Below are 21,566 nucleotides of genomic sequence, written 5' to 3'. Positions count from 1 at the left end.
AATATCTCCGAAACCAAAGTGGCACAAACGTTTATTTTTGCGGCACAAACCAGCACAAACAAATAGCGTGTTTGTTTTTTAAATTCAGCAACATGGGTTGCAAAGTGGGCGGGGTTTCAGCAACTATAACGCACAATATCTCCGCAACCAAAGTGGCACAAACGTTTATTTTTGCAGCACAAACGCAGCACAAACGAATGGCGCGTTTGCTTCTCAAATTCAGCAACATGGGGTGCAAAGTGGGTGGGGCTTGCATTGAATTGAATGTTTAATATCTCAGAAACCGAACCGGCACAAACGCTCATTTTTGTGGCACAAATCAGCACAAACGCGGCATAAACAAATGGTATATTTTTATTCACGTTTTACAAACATGGAGTGCCAACTTCACACAGCTAGAGAAAGGTACTAAAGTAAACAAGACAAACAAATCCCATAAGCATGTAAACCCGAGAGTCCTTACTTGTTTTTAGGAACTTTCAGATCATGTGTGCCATGTCTGAATTTAGACTTTAAGTAAAATGTGACATACTCCACACTTACACGTTTGTTTTAGTTCTGATTACTTTTACTGATGGGTTCATGTTTGTGAACGCTGTATTTATACTCTTTCACTCTGTTCAAGTGTTTAGCACTTTCTGTATAGCAGCTTCATTCATTTTTTTATTATTCAATTTGTTCACCATTAGTGTGAGTGTATGTATATATGTGTGTGTGTGTATGTATATATGTGTGTGTGTATATGTATATATATGTGTATATATATATATATATATATATATATATATATATATATATATATATATATATATATATATATATATATATATATATATATTATAATTTTTCACTGTTTTAGTTCATGAACTGCCTACCTCTTCAAGCTGAACAACCAAGTTTTATACAAAATTGTTAAAGTTTGAAATGTTACAGAGTTTTTCTGCACTGATTTGCATTCCTGTATGTCAATATGAAGAGCCTGTATGAAGATATACTGGTACTTTTAGGGAAAACAGGTATGTAAGCGCTACAACCTTCCCATATAACAGCTCCACCTGGTGCTCAGACCTCCAGACAGCTGACACCTCCAGTGTACCAGATTAAGGAAAGGGATGGTCAGCACACAGGATGACATCCATAAAATGGTATTCCTTTATTGATTTGATTGTAGCCGTATTAGTGCAATTGTGACAAAGAAAATTGAGTAGTCTCCATGATACTTTTTTATTTGCACTAACATACAATTTTTCAGGACAAGTTTTTGGGGTATGTCCCCTTCTTCAAGGTCCAAGCATTACTGATTCACACATTTTTAAGCAGAATGTTAAAGAGAAAAAAAAAAAACAAACACATACAAATCAATGGTAATAAAGATAGCAGCAGAGTTAGTGAGATAAGACAGAGGGAGAGCTAGAGAATTTAGGGGGGATACTAGTCACAGAGGGGGTCATAAAACTTTAGGATAATGTGTAAGGAAACCAATAATCAAGTACCTCTAGTCACCACATACAACCCAGCACTTGAAGGGATCAAATAGATAATCAAAGATTTACAACCCATTATAATAGAGGATGAAACTCTGAAAGGAATATTCCAACAACCCCCATTATTGGCTTTCAGACAACCACCCAACCTCAGACACAAACTAACCAGCAGGAAACTTCACTCTGATTATGAAGTCACAAATAATGGAAGCAAACCCTGCAATAAAAAACGCTGCAAACTATGCAACCAGATCAATCTATCCAAAAGTGTTACACACACAAATGGGACCTTCAATATCATGGGATCTTACAACTGTACCTCCAGTAATGTAGTGTACTTCATCCAATGCAAAAGGTGCAGCAAAGACATACCATCAAGGAACATAAAGAAGACAGTTTATGCACACCTGTGGGACATCACTTCTCACAACTGGACCACACCATAGAAGACCTCAATGTTTTAGTTCTTAAAGGGAATTTCAGAACTATCCAGGAAAGGAAAATGTTTGAACTAAAAATGATACTTCTTTTTGACATGAAAAATAATGGCCTGAATTTAGATATTGGTTTCCTTACACATTATCCTAAAGTTTTACGACCCCCCTCTGTGACTAGTATCCCCCCCTTGCATTCTATAGCTCTCCCTCTGTCTTATCTCACTAACTCTGCTGCTATCTTTATTACCATTGATTTGTATGTGTTTGTTTTTCTCTTCTTTTTTTTTTCTCTTGAACATTCTGCTTAAAAATTTGTGAATCAGTACTGCTTGGACCTTGAAGAAGGGGACATACCTCGAAAGCTTGTCCTGAAAAATTGTGTTAGTGCAAATAAAAGTATCACGGACAGTACTCAATTTTCTCTATTCCTTTATTGAAAAGATGTGTACAATGCTGTAAAAACAGCCTATGCTTTTCGGATGGTCTGAGGCTGTTTTTACAGAATTGTACATGTCTTTTCAATAAAGGAATACCATTTTTTGGAAGTCATCCTGAGTGCTGACCATCCCTTTCCTTACTCTGATACTGGTACATTTGTTTTATTCTTTCTATAAGGAAAGTCAGAGTGTTAAAAATTACTGGCCCGCTGAAAGAAAAGAACTATGTCCGGCTCCTTTGTTTACATGGCCAGAGATTCCCTTCATCTATATGTAGCACCCTTCTAGTTAAGTGCTGGGATGTCAGGTATATTTAGTTTTTTTGGGCTGTTCTGTAATTAGTGGAGCGGTGATTGATTGCTTTGGACTGATCAGTGTCTCACAGGCTGCAGGATTGATTGCTCCACCCTGACTTCTGGAAAACTCAGAACATAGGAGTGGAATAGGCCAAATGAGTATCCAGAATATTTATGAGGTCTCAGGCAATCCGTGGGGAGGTGTGCCCAGTAGGTGGCTGCACAGCACATAAAAAGCCTGAGGCCTACAGAAGTTCTTGTTCTTGTCCAGGAGGAGAAGTTCCCAGCCTGGAGGGCTGCTGCCCACCCAGGCAGCCCAGCTGAGATTTACCTGAGCTCTTCAAGGTCTCAGCTATGCTAAAGCTGGGGGGAGGCCTACTTGCTAAGAACCTCTGAAGCTAAAGAAGGGGGATTTCACCTAGGATCTGATCTGGAGAGTTCACTAAGGAAATTTCTGTCTGACAATGAAAGGAGGCATCCGAGGACTTGTGAGTACAGAGCTGAGGGCAGGATCTGGGTGACTGTTGCTGCTGTTAACCCCTGGTGCACTAATACTAAGACTTGCCTGTCCTGGAACATTGCTTATGGTGTCCCAGTGCTGTCCATTCCCTGAGCTACCATTGAAGGGACTCTTCCAAGAAGTATCTGCAGAGTGAAGAGGATCCTCCTAGTACTGTTTAGTGTTCTGGAGTATCCCTCTGCTCCCTGTATCCTATCCAAGTTGTTCAGCTATATATAAAAAAACTGCAAGAATGTTAGTTTTATTTTCTGAGGACATACAACATATGGAGATACCAGGCTCCCACATCCCTCTACCCTCAGTCCCCCATCCATGACAAATAGACATGCAGTTTGCTGGTTGAATAGCTCTGCAGATATTTTTATGAATGGATCCCTTAGGCTGGCCCTACATTATACAATTTGCCTTTAGATTTATCAAAACCATATGAAATCAGGTCAAACCTAAACATTTTGATTTGGCATGCAATCAGGCAGGTCCTTGCACTACATGGTTGAAGGTAAATCTAAAGAAAATGAAATAAGAAAATTGTATAATATATGGCAAGCCTCTGGATGAGACGTGTTCAGCTCGTTATACAGGATGAGGAATGTGGACACACCCTATGCTGTGTTGTGTTAGAGAATAAGGACGTCTGAATAGTCTATACGGGTGAGGAGTGTTATGTTACTGCAAATCCCCCCTCCCCCTCCCACCCCTCTCTACCTCCGAGGCAAAAAACATATTTGCTCACTAGAACTATTTCCAGATCTCTTCATTGTCAGAAGAGAACATACAATCTGAGGATGTATGGACAGATCTAACAAGGTGAGACACCAATCATTCTTCTTTTCCTTTTTTTATAATATATGTAACAATATATTTTTTTAGTTTCAATAGTTTTTATTAAGATATAAAACAGTGCATAGTTGTACGAACAAACGAACATTCTTACGAACATACAAACATTCTATAGCATCACTGATGAGTTTGCATATTATGCAGTTCAAAATGGTTTACTATTAATCAGCTTTATATAAGTATATGTTGACAGTTGGTGAGTGTGATGTTGTACTCAGCAACAATTAGTTGTTTTACAATGTAACTTATATAAAATATCCGTACCATATGGATGCTGGTAGATAAACTGGAAGTCCCGGCACTCCAAAACTTTGTCGTGCCAGGTGTAACATGACCGTTGTAGTGTCAAAAAAAAGAAAACAGCAAAGGAAAGGAAACAACAGGAAAGAAAAACAGAAAAAAAAAGCAGCAATATATACTTCGCATATGTATAAAATGCAAACATTCAGAACATTAAGAACCTTTATCTTTATAGTGAATTGAATACCATGAGAGCCACTCGGACCATTTGGTTTGCGGTTTCTGATAGTGTCCTTGAGCTGCTGCAAACATAAGTTCATATGAGGCATGTGTGTTAGTTAGTTCAACTATCTCTTGAAATGGGGGAGGTTTAATGTCCTTCCAATGTCTCAATATTGCCAATCTGGTGCTGAGTAGTATGTGGATGACTATGGTCCTGGTTGTGACTGGAATACTCTCTATGCCTAATGAGTGGATTGCCACAGCTGCTTTGGGGATGACTGTATACCCTGTTATCGCTGAGATTAGTTCAAATACTTTTTGCCATAATGGGCGAATAATTGGACAGTTCCACAGTATGTGGGACAATGTACCTGTAATTCCACAGTGTCTCCAACATAGAGGTGAGACTTGTTTGGCAAATTTGGATATTCGGTAAGGGGTTAAGTACCAGTTTAGTGTTATTTTGTAAGTTGTCTCCCATAAGTTAACACATTTAGTAGCGGTAAATGTGTTGCGTAAGGCTTTTTGCCATTTTTCTTCAGTGAAAGTTGTGCCCAGATCACGTTCCCACTCTGATGTTGTTGGTTTTAGTAAAGACGTGTTTATTATTTAGCAAATTATAAAATAAAGATATTCCTTTTATGTGGGTGTTTGTATTTGTGAGGGAGAGGTATACTCGCCAAGGCACTTTAATAGATGTGCTCGGGAGTTTTTGGAGTAGATGAGAAATCTGGAGGTAACTGTAATGATCTTTTTCATGCAGACCATATTCTTTTTTCAAGGCCTCAAACATTTTGGGTGTTGTGCCTAGCATGAGATCTTCAAGTGTAAGTATGCCTCTAGACGTCCAATGTGTTATGTGTAGATTTGGTATGGCTAATGTGAGACTAGTTAAAGTAATTGGGATGTTTTTGGTTGTTTGGTTCAAAAATTCTATCGATGTGAACATCTTCCAAGCCAGTAGTGTGGCTTCCATTGTGGGTGACAAGTGTGTCTGGGTATGTAGTTGAATATTGTTTAACAATAGAAGATCTGCTAGTTTTGATCCAGGTGTTTGTGCCTCTTCTAGTTCTAACCATCTATGAGTCTGGGATTGGGACAACCAAAATTTTGCTTGTGAAAGAATTGCCGCTGTATAATCTTTTAATATGACGTGTCCTATTCCACCAGCATCTCTAGATTTAGTTAGTTTCATAAAAGAACATCTGGCCTTCTTACCCTGCCAGAGAAACCTATTGATCTGAGGTTGAGCTTTGTTAAAGAAGGAATTAGGAATAGGGCTTGGAAGCATTCTAAATAAGTATAGCAGCTGTGGCAGAACCATCATCTTAAACGCTGCCAGTCGGCCTGACCATGACAGTTCCACTCTAGCTAGATGCAATAATTTTTTCTGTAGCGGTCCTAGGAAATGAGTGAAAATTGTCTATTGCTAATTTGTCCATTGTTGCTATTAGGATAATACCCAAGTACTTTATCCCCTTGTTTTCCCATGTGTATGGGAATTGTGAACTAAGTTTAACTTGCAGGCTAGATTCAATACCTAATCCCATTATATAGGATTTACTCTCATTTACTTTATAGTAAGATACCTTATTAAACATGTCCAGAGCTGTATGTACCAAAGCCAGGGAAGTCTCCACATTAGTTAAAATCATGATTATATCATCCGCGAATAAACTAATCTTATGGGTGGATTTAGCTATAGTAAAGCCTTTTATTTCAGGGTGAGAGCGGATATATATAGCCAAGGGTTCTATGAGCAGGTTAAAGATTAAGGGAGACAGGGGGCAGCCCTGTCTTGTGCCGTTTGTTATGTTAAATGGTTTGGATAATGCTCCTGATGTGAATACTTGAGCAGAGGGTTTGGAGTATAAGGCTAAGATTGCTGATAATATAGTGCCTGTAAAGCCAAATCTATGCAGGACCTGGGTAAGGTATTGCCAGTGGATGCGGTCAAAGGCCTTCTCCGCATCTAACGCCAATAGCAGAGAAGGCCTTTTGTGCGTCTTAGCTAGATGTATGATGTTTATCAGTCTCCGAGTGGCGTCAGATGTCTGGCGACCCTTCGTAAAACCGGTTTGATCGGGATGTATGAGTAGGGGAAGTATATGTAATAAGCGGGATGCAATAATTTTGGCATAAATTTTCAAATCGTAATTGAGCAATGAGATGGGCCTAAAATTTGAGGGAGTGGTAGGTTCCTTCCCCGGCTTTGGCAATGTCACTATGATTGCAGATAGCATTTCTGGTGGAAAAGAGGCAAAGGCAGCAGCAGCATTAAAAGTGCATTCCATATATGGGATCAATAAATGTTTAAAGGTTTTGTAGTACTCCCCAGAGAATCCATCTGGGCCTGGTGATTTGTTGCTGGGGAGGGAATCAATGGCTTTATTTATTTCTTCTGTAGTAAACTGTTGATTTAAAGTCTGAAGGTGTTCTTGCGTGAGTGTAGGTATATCTAGATGTTGTAGAAAGGAGTTAATTGCGTCAGTGCTAGGTTGTACAGTATTTGTGTCTTTCAAGTTGTAAAACGAGCTATAATAGTGGCTGAAAGTGTCAGCTATGTCTTGGGGATGGTAGAGTTTGTGTTTAGTAAGGGGGTGCAGTATGAAAGGGATCTTTGTTTTATGTCTGTGTCCTTTTATCCTATGTGCTAATGTTTTGCCAGCTTTGTTGCCTGTGGCGTAATATGTCATTTTGAGTTTTTTGGAGGCCCTTTCGAAGTTTTCGAGTAATAGCAATCTCAGGTCATAGCGTAGTTTTGTGAGTTGTTGGGAAATTAGGTGTGACGGATTTTGTTTGTTACAGGATTCGAGTTGGAAAATTTTGTCCGTCAGCTCTTTTATGCGTTGTCGCTGCTGCCTCTTGGCTCTAGCCCCCAGTTGTATAAAGATACCGCGTATATACGCTTTGTGTGTGTTCCATAGAACAAATTGATCCTGCACAGAGGAAGCGTTAATACTAAAGAATTTGTTTAAATGCTTACTTATAACATTTTTAAAATTTGGTTGTTGCATCAGATAGGTATTTGAGCGCCACATGTGAGGTATATTACATACTGTTTCATCGCTCAGAGAAAGGATAGACGCATGGTCCGACCATGAAATGGCGTTAATGGTTGTAGACGTCACTTGAGAGAGTACCTTGGTCTACAAGAAAAAGGTCTATGCGTGAATAAACCCTATGTGGAGAGGAAAAAATGTATAGTCCCTTTCGCCGGCATGCATGCACCTCCAAGCGTCATAGAGATCTTGTGAGTGAAGTATGGCTGAAAGAGAAGGGCCTGAACGCCTTGTACCAGAAGAAGAATCCAGGCTTGGGTCAGGTGTTGCGTTGAAGTCCCCACATATTATCACTCTTCCTCTTTGATGTTTTTTAGTTATGCGAAGAATTTTATGGAGGAAGTGCACTTGGTGTTGGTTGGGTGTATACACATTAACTATAGTGTATGTGATTGAATTAAGGTCGCATATTAAGATTAAGTATCGTCCTCTAGGATCTTCGATTGTGTCATGAAGCGTAAATGCCACTGAGTCTCTTATGGTTGTGAGGACACCTTTAGTTTTGTTATGGGCATTGGCTGTGAAGACATAAGGAAAACTCCTATGGGTGCAAGAAGGGGCAGCAACTGCAGAAAAGTGTGTTTCTTGCACGCATATGACGTCAGATTTATTGGAGAGGGCCTCTCTCCACATTGACCTCCTCTTGGCATGATTAAGGCCCTTAGCATTAATGGAAATTATTTTTATACCCATAGATAAGGTATTAGGATGCTAAGAGGATGGTTGTGAATAGAAGTCATCTTTAAGGAAATATTGCCCTCTTGTGGATTTTTTTGGAATAGCAGGGAGTATGTTTCAAGTGGTGTGGTGATGCTTAAAGTGGGGTTCCACCCAAATTTTGAACATTATCTCTATGCATTCTCTTCCTTGCCTAGATGCTGACATGCTGTGTAAAAAAATTTAAATCGTCGTAATTACCTTTTTTTTCTAATCTTCTTAGCACTTCCTGGTTTTCCTCCCATGGGCGTAGGCGTGTTTCTAGCCTCTCCCAGACCTCCCACAGTCCCCTGGGAGCTAGTCTCAGGCTTCCCAGCATGCATTGTGCAACAGCGTCATCACAACATCTCGGTGAATGCTGGAAGCACAGCATTCACCGCATCCAGGAAATACATGCTTGTGGGCTTCAAATGCCCACAATGAAGATGGAAACCGCCTTCAGTGAATTTTATAAGTTATTCTTTACAACAAAATCAGACACAGGAGGACTTATTACACAGAACATGTGAGTAGATAATCATGAGAAGAAAAGTTTGTGAATGAACTCCAAAAAAAAAAAAAACGATAGGTGGATCCCCGCTTTAAGACATACTCACAGTTAGATGGCCATAATGCAGTAGGGTTGAGTGTAATTTGAAGGTTGGATGAGATTTTTCCTTTCTCCTTGAATGCTGAAGCAAAACCTGTTTCATCTGTGGTTTCATGGAATCTGACTGCTGCAATTTCCAAGAACAAAAAGAAGAAAACATAAAAGCAAACAAAAACTCTGAGAATAATGCAAGTAACAGTCTCGCATAAGATCAACATTTTCAGGAGTTGATCCTAAACTCTGATAACTATAAATGTTTGTGTACAGCACTTGCTGTTCAGGCTGTAGGAGGAGAAAGTTCAAACTTATGAGCACTTAAACTCCAGGAACCTGTAGGTTATGGGATAACCATCTTGGCTCAGGTGTGTGTTTTAGCGTTTCTTGATGTGACCGTCTTCCATGCAGGCTCTACTTACCTGGGGGACTGAGTAGTACCCAGCTCCTGTTCAGGGATGATCTTGCACTCCTCTAAAAGAGAAAGTCCCTTTTCTAAGGAATTTACCACGTGAGTGCGTCCATCTCTTGTGATGGATAGTTTGGTAGGGTATCCCCATCTGTACATGATATTGTGGTTTCTCAATACTTTAGTGATGGTGTTTAAGTTCTTTCTTTTTTGAAGTGTGTATTGGGAGAGATCTGCATAGAACTGTAGATGCTGGTATTGTGGACATTGCAGGAATTTGATCCTTCTTTCGCATAGTCAACATCAGCTGTTCTTTGGTATGATGGAAATGTAAGCGTAAGATTACATCTCTAGGGATGTGTTCTGACAGGTACGATAGTTTTGGCGGACGATGAATTCTATCGATCGTGATCTCAAGATCAGAGAGATCAGGAAGGAGAGATTTAAACAGTGAGGAAGCATAAGAGCGCAAATCAGCTTGCTGTATCGTTTCAGGAATCCCCCTGATTTTCAAGTTATTCCTCCTATTTCTGTCTTCAATGTCTGCGATTTTAGCCTTTAGCCATTCAGTGTCCCCTTCCTTTTGTTCATGTGAATCCACTAAATCATTAATGGTAACAGCATACTCTCCCATTTTTTGCTCAATGTTCTCAACCTGGGTTTCTACTGCCTGAATACTAGTGTTAAACTTATGCATGCAGTTCATCAGATCTGATTGCAGTGAGTTTCTTAATGATAAAAGCATATCCTTCAGGACAGTATCAATCACGGGTTTGTGCATGGTGGGGAAGGTTTCAATGGAGTCAGGGAGCTCACGTGTATCATCCCCGGAATCCAAGCCAGGGCTGGCCGCTCCGAGGGATCCCTTTCCATCCATTCTAAATTTAGCCTTAGCTGGGCTGCCTGAGGGGGTAGAGGGAGAGTATGATTGTGGGCTCCCTGTTGTGGGTCTATTTGGAAGGAGGCTGCTCTTTTTAGGAGGATTGTTAGAGGAGTTGCTTACAGGGGTAGATGATGACCCAGCGCCATCTTGCCTACCGTCATGCTGCTTCATGTCATAGAAGTCCGTCAGTCTTTGTGGCTTCCTCTGCTCCTTCCTTTTTCTGGACATTGTCCCTGTTTTGTCTTCAAACAGATCGCTTGCTGTGGGAAACAAAAACGGAGCTAGATGATTCGATTTGAGCCGCTTTTCTCCTGGGATTCACCGGAGCTCCGGTTCTATGCTGCCATTCCACTCGCTCGCAACGCCCCAACAATATATTTTTTTATTAGAGTATAGCAATACTTACAAAGAAACAGATTGAAAGAACCACTACAAAAAAAATGACAAATCATATAGGGGGCAGGATGTGAGGGGAATACCTCCTCCCACCACTCATATAACAATACCAATCTGGTGCAGGTCTCAAAAGTGTATCAAATAGAATTCAACACTCACATAAGATGACAGCGAAAACATTTGAAGTAAATGGTCCAAAACTCTAATGCCCCGTACACACGGTCGGACTTTCCAATGGAAAATGTGCTATCAGAGCTTGTTGTCGGAAATTCCGACCGTGTGTAGGCTACATCGGAATTTTTCCATCGGAATTTCCAACACACAAAGTTTGAGAGCTTGATCTAAAATTTTCCGACAACAAGGTCTGTTGTTGGAAATTCAGATCGCGTGTACACAATTTTGACACACAAAGTTCCACGCATGCTTGGAATCAAGCAGAAGAGAAGCACTGGCTATTGAACTGCATAAGAGTTAATGAGACACCGAGAGATATAAAGCCTGTTTGTGTTTGTAAAGAAGGCAAAGTCCATGATAGAGATGTAAGAGGAGAATCGGACAACTCTTCCTCTATTTGAACCAGAGAAAATTGAACCAATAGTTTTCTAAAGGAATTATGAAACCAATCAATAATAATATTGCCCCTCCCAAAGATTTAAGCCTAGTGAGGATATTGTATCTGATCCTGGCTGTTAAGTCAGCCCATGTATATCAAAAATAAAGATTTTAATGAACTAAAAAAGGTCTGTGGAGGGTCTGTGGGGAGTGTTTGGAAAACATAGAGAATTTGTGGTAAAATATAATTTTTTTTAATAATGCCGTCCGCCTGAACCTGGAATGTTTCAGAGTTCACCATTCCTAAAGTTTACAAATGATAAAAGAGATTTATAGTTTAGGTCATAAAGATTGTCTAGCTTAGATGGAATTTGTATTCCTAAATACTTGATCTCTTTTGGTTTCCATATAAAAGGAAATGATTTACGTAAACTGACAATGGTAGAATCTGATATAGAGACATTGAAGACCTTGGTCTTATGTATAAGCTACAAGGCCTCATCACGGCACCCTGTGTTGCTTGCAGTTCTTTCTTTTTTTTTTTTTTTTGCCACCTCAGTGATTCCATTAGAGACTTCCTCCACTTTATCAGTGTCATTTCTGTCTCTTTTTTTTTTTCACATCATGTGTAGCTTCTATGCGAATATACAAAACATTTATTTATCTTAAATCCAATGCAAAATTTATCAAAAAGATCTTCTTCTTATTTTCCCCATCACCCCCCTCCCTCCTCCCCCTCCCCCCCTCACCCCCTCCGACCCCCCCCCACCTCTGTGCACACCTATCTAATATCTCCCTCTTTATTCGAATCTAATATTCAGCCCCTCAGTAATACTCCATGAATTTTTAAAGTCCTTCCAATTTTGCCAGATGTTTTCCCCTACTGTTGCAGCCTTTTCTCCATACCTTCCTTCCTCCATAAATCGAATATCTTCCACTGCATCCACCCACTCCCATATTAATGGGCATTCTACCTTTAACCACTTTTTTGGAATGATTTTTTTTGCTGCGTTCAGCAGGTGTGGAACTAGAGAGTTTTTATACTTTTTTACCTCCCCTTCTATTCCATGATGTAATACTAACCAGGGGTCTGCCTTTACTTCTGTCTTAGTTATTTCTTTGATATACCTCAAGATTTTTACCCAGTAGTTTTTAATTCCAGGGCAGTCCCACCATATATGGGCCATATTGCCTATGCCTTTACATCCTCTCCAACATTCTGATGTTTTATCCTTTTGAAATTTACAAGTTCTATCTGGGGTGGCGTACCAGCCCGATAAGATTTTATAATTTAATTCAGCGACATTGGTGTCCATCGACGAACCATGGATCAGTTCCATTACTTTCCTTAACCTATTGCTGTCAATCTGCAATCCTAATTCTTTTTCCCACTTTGTGATAAATGGTGGTACCTTCCCTCTACCCATCGTCAATCCTATTTTATAAATTTTAGATATTATTCCTTTGGTGTTATTTAGCATGCATAACTTTTCCAGTTCTGATAGCTCCTCCCTGTTGCTTGCAGTTCTAACACTACAAATTTATAAGTGTCTCCACAGTGGAAGCACATGCATGGAATGGATAGATGTGGGACAGTTGAGCCTGGAGGCTGCCCAAGCCCCCTTAAAGGAACAGGAGCACACTGGACACCCAGCAAGAGCACAATGGCAGCGAAGGTGCTCAGAGTGTCCCCAGTGTATACAAAACTCTTGCTTTTAACAGATGGTTAGACAGGTAAATTGGTTGGTCAGTAGACTGGTTGGTGAGTTGAGCTATGGAATTGTTTTTTGTCTTACATGTATATGGCCCTCCATGTGCTCCTTGCTGTGAAGTCCAGTTATAGGTGGGGGCAGTGGCCAGTTTTTTGTTACTGTTCATATATATGTTCCAGGGGACACACTGGGCACCTTAGCTGCCATTGTGCTCTTGCTGGGTGTCCAGTGTGCTCCTGTTCCTTTAAGGGGGCTTGGGCTGCCTCCAGGCTCACCTGTCCCACATCTATTCATTCCATGCATGTGCTTCCACTGTGGAGACACTTATAAATTTGTAGTGTTAGAACTGCAAGCAACACAGGGTGCCATGACGAGGCCTTGCAGCTTATACATAAGACCAAGGTCTTCAATGTCTCTATATCAGATTCTACCATTGTCAGTTTACGTAAATCATTTCCTTTTGTATGGAAACCAAAAAAGTATCAAGTATTTAGAAATACAAATTCCTAAATTTAGGTGCCATGACGAGGCCGTGCAGCTTTCACATGCGTTTGCAAATGTGTGCTAAATAAACCCCTACTTTTAACAGTTAGACAGGTAATTTGGTTGGTCAGCAGACTGGTTGGTGAGTTGAGCTATGGAATTGTTTTTGTCTTACACTCTGTCTTATGTATGTTTACCTTAAAATTACTATGATGTCCAAAGTGTGTAAATTCATGTATGAGTGCTAGAAATATCACTGAGGGGTTTGATATATATAATAATTGATAATCTGTGTATAAACTCAGCTTAATCTCACATCGCCCTATTGGAAGCCCTATAAGTAAGGCGGAGAGTGGGCACCCTTGACGAGTGCCATTGTGTATATGAAGGTTATGGGAAAGGATACCATTGATCCTAACTCTAGCCGATGAGGGTTTTTATTTAACAAGCCCGATGGTCTACCAATCTGTGTAAGGGAGGCTGAGATAAAATCCCACAAGACGTGGTCAAAAGCCTTCTCCACATCAATTGCGAATGGAAATGTTTTTTACTAACATAATCAATGAGAGTGATTGTTTAAGTGGTGTTGTCCCTGGCCTCTCTACCAGGGACAAACCCACCCTGATCTAAATGAATCAGGGAAGGTATATAAGACTGAAGCCTACATGCAACTACTAGTAATGGCGTAATCTGTGGGTGCCGGAGGACATCGAGTCCACGGTACCCGCTGATTGGTTCCCGCTGTGATTATACGAGCGGTGACCCGAAAGTGCAGGATCACGTGTATATATGTATATACATGATCCTGTGCACAGACGCCATCCTGTAGCAGTAAAGCTACAATAGGACGATCGTAAAGTGGTTAATCCAAATGAATGAAATAAATGGGTCTGTAGCTGCAGCTTAATTCCGGATCTTTGTTGGCTTTTGGAATAACAGTTGTATGCGTGTCTTGAGAGTGCCGTGGAAAAGGACACTTCTGTGAGATGGAATTGAACACTTCTTCCATAACCGGAGACAGTCTGAAAAATGAGAATAGAAATGTGAGTAAAGCCACCTGGACCTGGACTTTTCCCTCACAGGAAAAGATTTATTGCAGAGGCAAGGTCAGAGGCCTTGAATGGCTTTGAGAGTTCCTCAGCAGCATCTGCTGATAAAGTTGGGATAGCAGGTGACTGAATATAGTGTAATAATGAAATAGTAGGTGAATAATCATGAGTATCCAATGACGTGGCTGAAATGTTATATAAGGATTAGGAATATAACTGAAAAGCTTTGGCTATGGCTTCAGAGGAATCTAGCAAGCCCTGAGATGAGCATGATATCTTAGAACCCTAATCGATTGAGCTAAGAGCCAACCATTCTTTTTGCCAAATTTATGCAAGGGCCAATGAGCTAATTCTTTATGTTGCATATACACTATATTGTCAAAAGTATTGGGACATCGCCTTTACACACACATGAACTTTAATGGCATCCCAGTCTTAGTCCACAGGGTTCAATATTGAGTTGGCCCACACTTTGCAGCTATAACAGCTTTAACTTTTCTGGGAAGGCTGTCCACAAGGTTTAGGAGTGTGTCTATGGGAATGTTTGACCATTCTTCCAGAAGCGCATTTGTAAGGTCAGGCACTGATGTTGAATGAGAAGGCCTGGCTCATAGTCTCCACTCTAATTGATCCCAAAAGTGTTCTATTAGGTTGAGGTCAGGACTCTGTGCAGGCCACTCAAGTTCCTCCACCCCAAACTCGCTCATCCATGTCTTTATGGACCTTGCTTTGCGCACTGGTGCACAGTCATGTTGGAACAGGAAGGGGCTGTCATGAGAGTCACTTTGGGTGGGGGGCTTGTGGAACCCAGCTTACCTTTGAGAGATCTGGAAACTCTTGTTTCAGCTCCCTGTGTCCCTTTTATGTTTATTTTAGCATGGTTTGGATTACTTCAAATGGGAACGCTGATGGGCTTTCCTGGCAAACAGAACTATAAGATGCTCCCGGACAGCCCCAAGCCGACCTGTGGTGGATCTAGCTGGGTCTGCCAAACTATGGGATGGGGGAGACACTGTCACAGATACTGACTGCAGGGACCTTTTCAGCTCACATTCACCCTGTCATTTGTTATTACTATATTTCTCTTTCTGTTACATTTTCGAGAGACTGTTTTCTTGTATTTGCCCTGAAGACTATTTCTGGTTTGTTTGATTCTGAATTATACATGTTAATTGAAATACCTGGTCACATTGGTCTCTGTTCCATGGGCTTCAATGTAGGAGTTGTACAGTCTGCTACAAGGAGATCCTGATTAATAAAAGCATTGTCTAGGTGTGAATTTTCCTTCACCTATTGTGTCTGTCTGGTGGCTATTTTGACTAACTCTTGGAGGATAGTCTATGATTGGATTAGCAATGAGTCAGTTCTACCTCGTCATCTAAACAATTGTGTGATGTTTTGGGTAAATATTTGGGTTATTGTTCATGTGGTGACTGACCTATTTTTCAAGTGTATAAAAAGCATGTATTCTTGTTCAATGAAGTGTGCCAGATTTCATACAAGCTATTTGTCGGCTAGTCTTGTATGGTCAGCTATAATATCTGGTTCCTATGTCCAGACTGAAGGAAGCTGTATACTGACAGAAGCCCCAAAGCGAGGGGTCTAGACAGTTCCATCACAGGGGACATCACAGGGCACAAAGTTGGGAGCATGGAATTGTCCAAAATGTCTTGGTATGCTGACACCTTAAGAGTTCCCTTCACTGGAACTAAGTGGCCAAGTTTAACCCCTGAAAAACAACCCCCACACCATAATCCCCCCTCCACCAACTGATTTAGATTAGTGCACAAAGCAAGGTCCATAAAGACATGGATGAGTGCGCTTTGACTAGATCTAGGGCCCCCCTCACCCGCCTCTCATACAGTAACTTGAATGGGAGAACATGGTAGATTCCCGATAAGCAAAGAAAAGGTGCGGAAGATATCTCTCCAAATCCCTGCGAGAGGTTGCAAATGTCCGAAGCAACTGTTTCAGTGTTCCATTGAACCTCTTACAAAGTCTGTTGGTCTGGGGGTGATAAGGAGAGCTCTGTAGGGGCTTTATCCCACAGAGCCTCCATAACTGCTGAGTGAGCTCAGCAGTGTACTGAATCCCCTGGTCAGAGATGATTTCCTAAAGGAAACCCACCCTGGCAAAGATCCGGAGCAAGGCATCAGCCACGGTTTCTGCGTGGATATTTGCCAGGGGAATGGGCTCTGGGTACCGAGTGGCATAATCCACCATGGTAAGGATATATCTCTTCCCAGGACTAGGTTGGGGCAATGGTCCTACCAGGTCTAGGGCAATGCAGCTATAGGGTTCATCAATGATAGGTAAAGGGTGTAGGTGAGCTTTCAGTGGGCCCCCATGCATACCCACCTGCTGGCATGTGTCACAGGTCCGGCAATACTGTGAGACATGGCCCATAATCCCTGTCCAAAAAAAGACAGAGTCAGACAGTGGAGGGTCCAGGTCCTCCCCAGGTGATGACCAAGACCCGCCAGCCAGTGTCCACAACACCAACCTTCCTGAAGAATCCACTTGGAAGCATCTTATTGAATGTAGTCATCTGCTAATCACACATCGCTTCCATTTTGGGGCCTTATCCTTTTTATCACCTGACCTCTCTATAGACATCTTACTGGCTGATACTTTGGTGCTGATTAGTACCAGTCTTGGCTATGAATGGCACAGATTTGTGGAGGAGATGCCTAAATATGAGTCTGTATAAATGGTGGTTCTAAACAGGGTGAAATAAATTTGTGACCCCGATATATACCAATCAGATGAATGCTAAGATGAAGTTATTGATTGACCCCCATAGTTATGAGCTGTAAATGACAGAAGTCCATTTCAGATCTTCTCAAATAAATTGGCTAGACAGCCAATCATTATTCACATAAGGAAGCAAAATCCTGTTCATCACACTACAAATGAGTTTATTATTGTTTGTGCTTCTTCCAGGTGATGTCATCTCGGGTCATCTCCTGATGTCATGGCGACCTCTTCCTCCTCCTTACAAGGTATGACTGCTGATCCTGACAATCCTTTCCAATGTTTTCCTCCATCTCACATCTCCAGAGATTGGAATTAGATGATAGGACATCTCATGTCTCCATAGTCTGGACATTTCCTGTAGATATCTGGTTCCACCCATTAGAAGAGTTAAGAAGCATTCATCAATACTACTATCACATTACCGTGTCTTCAGATTGTATTTATCATTGATGGAAATGATCTTCTGAGATGGCCCAGTGATCCATAATGACTGGAGGACCCCAAATTTTATGGTGATTAGTGTAGCGGTCTGGGGAATCCTTTGTCTATAATCCTAAGTAGAAAAACACTGTTACATGACACATACTGCTGGGAGATTTGGGGGTAATCAGAGTTTTTAGTTCACACTGATCACACATCATTATTCAGGGGAAGGTTTCTTAAAGGATTTATAGTTTCATAATAAAGTGTTTTCTTGAAATACCTCAATACCTCAACCGGTAATATATGACATTCTGGCCACTAGATGGAGCTGAATATTATAGGAAATAAACATATTAATAAACATATTCATATGGATTTTTCATGAAGGTGAATCTTTTATAAATAGACCCCTTAGGTGTTTGCACCCAATGTTCATCCATCTGAGAGGTAACTTACCATTATGGAGGCAATCATGAGATTATCACAAGGGATCCAATGCCTCCATAGGATAATAGACATATTGGAGGATAATTTCATTTCCCTTCCCTTCTATATGCTCTTTATAGCATTGCCAGCTGCCAATACAGACTAATGCCCCGTACACACGGTCGGATTTTCCGACGGAAAATGTGTGATAGGACCTTGTTGTCGGAAATTCCGACCGTGTGTAGGCTCCATCACACATTTTCCATCGGATTTTCCGGCACACAAAGTTTGAGAGCAGGATATAAAATTTTCCGACAACAAATTCCGTTGTCGGAAATTCCGATCGTGTGTACACAAATCCGACGGACAAAGTGCCACGCATGCTCAGAATAATTAAAGAGATGAAAGCTATTGGCCACTGCCCCGTTTATAGTCCCGACGTACGTGTTTTACGTCACCGCGTTTAGAACGATCGGATTTTCCGACAACTTTGTGTGACCGTGTATATGCAAGACAAGTTTGAGCCAACATCCATCGGAAACAATCCTAGGATTTTGTTGTCGGAATGTCCGAACAAAGTCCGACCGTGTGTACGGGGCATAACAGTGCCTTGAAAAAGTATTCATACCCTTTGAAATTTTCCACATTTTGTCATGTTACAACCAAAAACATAAATGTATTTTGTTGGGATTTTCTGTGATAGACCAACACAAAGTGGACATTAATTGTGAAGTTAAAGGAAAATGATAAATGGTTTTCAAAATGTTTTACAAATCTATGAAAAATGTGGGCGGCATTTGTATTCAGCCCCCTTTACTCTGATACCCCTAACTAAAATCTGGTGGAACCAATTGCTTTCAGACGTTACCTAATTAGTAAATAGAGTCCACCTATGTGTCATTTAATCTCAGTATAAATACAGCTGTTCTGCGAAGCCCTCAAAGGTTTGTTAGAGAACCTTAGTGAAAAAACAGCATCATGAAAGCCATGGAACACACCAGACAGGTCAGGTATAAAGTAGTGGAGAAGTTTAAAGCAGGGTTAGGTTATAAAAAAAAAACATTTCCAAAGCTTTGACCATCTCACGGAGCACTTTTTAATCCATCATCAGAAAATGGAAAGAGTATGGCACAACTGCAAACCTACCAAGACATGGCCGTCCACCTAAACTGACAGGCTGGGCAAGGAGAGCATTCATCAGAGAAGCAGCCAAGAGGCCCATGGTAACTCTGGAGGATCTGCAGAGATCCACATGTGGAAGAAGGTGCTCTGGTCAGATGATTCCAAAATTGAACTTTTTGGCCTAAAAACAAAATGCTATGTGTGGTGGAAAACTAACACTGCACGTCACCCTGAACACACCATCCCCATTGTGAAACATGGTGGTGGTAGTATCATGTTGTGGGGATGCTTTTCTTCAGTAGGGACAGTGAATCTGGTCAGAGTTGATGGGAAGATGGTTGTAGCCAAATACAGGGAAATCTTAGAAGAAACCTGTTGGAGTCTGCAAAAGACTTGAGACTGAGGCGGAGGTTGACCTTCCAGCAGGTCAACGACCCTAAACATACAGCCAGAGCTACAATGGAATGGTTTAGATCAAAGCATATTCATGTGTTAGAATGGCTCAGTCACAGTCCAGACCTAAATCCAAATCTATGTCAAGACTTGCAGCTGTATTTGCAGCGAATAGTGGTTATATAAAGTATTGACTCAGGGGGGCTTAATACAAATGCACACCACACTTTTTTTACATACTTATTCCTTTCACTTCACAATTATGTGCCACTTTGTGTTGGTCTATCACATAAAATCCCAATAAAATACAATTACATTTTTAGTTGTAACATGACAAAATGTGGAAAATTTCAAAGGGTATGAATACTTTTTCAAGGCACTGTATCTGCAGTCATGTGTCAGAAATCCTCCAATAAGGATGAATGTTTATGGTTGCTGATTGTCCTCTCTGCAGGGTCGGCTCCCGGAGTCCTGGGAAAGGTCAGACAAACCCCCGGGGATCTTATCATATATTCCCTGGAGGATCTGAAAGGAAGTGACTTCAAGAGATTCAGGAACAAATTGTCTGATTTCTCCTATGGAGATAAACAGCCCTTGCCCCGAGGAAAACTAGAAAATGCAGACTGGATCACCACCAAGGACCTCCTGATAGATGCATATGGAGAGAAAGGGGCTCTGGATGTCACCATTCATGTCTTTACATTGATCGGTCTGATGGGACCTGCAGATGACCTCCAGAGCAAAGCACAACATGGTGAGTTCTCGTTTATAATGTCCATTTCCTACCAATTCCTGATCAATATCTGTGTGAGGAAGAATTATGAATGTCATCCAGGGAAAGCAAATGACAAATTAGGAGCTTCCAACTAGATGATCCACTTCCCGCTGACAGTACACACATATGGGGCCTCATGGAAGTATACATACAGGATATATTATATAATACATTATATACATACAGGATATATTATATAGTACATTTTATACATACAGGATATATAATACATTATATATGTAGCGGTAGCCTCGTAAGGGCTACTGAGTTGGTTATAGCAATCTGCCAATCACCCTGCTGCCACCCCCATCCATCACTTTATAGACAATGAACAGTCAATAATTTAGTTTTCTCTCTTTTATTTGTGGGATACAACTTGAATGAAACAAGGGAGGCATGAGATGCCCATAAAGATTTCACTTTGTAGAGTATCATCCATGGCCTTGACCTAGTACCGTATATACTCGAGTATAAGTCGATCCGAGTATAAGTCCAGGCCCTAATTTACCACAAAAAAATGGGAAAAACTTATTGACCCGAGTATAAGACGAGGGTGAGAAATGCACAGCTACTGTAAGTGGAAAAGAGGGTCAACAATGCCCATTTGCAGCCTCACTGTGCCCATTTGCATGTCTCACTGTGCCCATTTGCAGCCATAGGTCCCCCGAACTTCAAACTTGGTAGTTAAGGGTTTCTAGATGCCCTCTAGCTGCAGCCAAAATTTGGGGTCTCTGAACCCAAAGGGTCCCGAAATGACATTGCTGCAGATGGACACAGTTGACCGACTTTAGGGGCCCCATATCTCGGGGCCACTTAGTGCTAGGAACCCCAAATTGTGCAATGTGCAAATCTAGTGAAACTAGCACCATAAAATATACAAAGCTGGGGTTTCTAGCACCAAGTGGCCCCGAGATACAGGGCCTCAAAAATCGGTTCAGAAAATGTCAAGCACTTTTCTGCAGCAGAGAATGACATTTTCTGAACCGGTTTGGGGCCCCATATCTCAGGGTCACTTGGTGCTAGGAACCCCAGCTTTGGATATTTTATGGCACCAGTTTTACTGGGTTCGCACACCAAATTTGGGGTTCCTAGCACCAAGTGGCCCTGAGATACGGGGCCCCAAAGTCGGTTCAGAAAATGTCAAGCACTTTTCTGCAGCAGAGAATGACATTTTCTGAACCGGCTTTGGGGCCTCATATCTCGGGGCCACTTGGTGCTAGGAACCCCAGCTTTGGATATGCTGTGGTACCAGTTCCACTGGGTTAGCACACCAAATGTGGGGTTCCAAGCACCAAGTGGACCTGAGATACGGGGCCCAAAATTCGGTTCGGAAAATGAAATTTTTTGC

The 21,566-nt window shown here is 41.2% G+C and overlaps 1 protein-coding gene across 1 annotated transcript in view; it reads left to right on the top strand.

The window, feature by feature from the left end:
* Window positions 1-3,853: 3,853 nt before the first annotated feature.
* Window positions 3,854-21,566, top strand: part of LOC141133845 (NACHT, LRR and PYD domains-containing protein 3-like) — a 158,647-nt gene continuing 140,934 nt past the window's right edge. Inside the window, exons 1-3 of the mRNA XM_073623422.1 lie at window positions 3,854-3,981; window positions 17,266-17,324; window positions 19,898-20,197. Coding sequence (XP_073479523.1) covers window positions 17,297-17,324; window positions 19,898-20,197 — 328 coding nt within the window. The 5' untranslated portion in view covers window positions 3,854-3,981; window positions 17,266-17,296. The remainder of the gene's footprint in view (window positions 3,982-17,265; window positions 17,325-19,897; window positions 20,198-21,566) is intronic.

This window comes from Aquarana catesbeiana, linkage group LG03 (assembly GCF_042186555.1).
Source record: "Aquarana catesbeiana isolate 2022-GZ linkage group LG03, ASM4218655v1, whole genome shotgun sequence".
NCBI classification, from domain to species: Eukaryota; Metazoa; Chordata; class Amphibia; order Anura; family Ranidae; genus Aquarana; species Aquarana catesbeiana.
The sequence above is the reverse complement of the archived record's forward strand: the minus strand, read 5'-3'. Positions and strand labels throughout refer to the sequence as shown.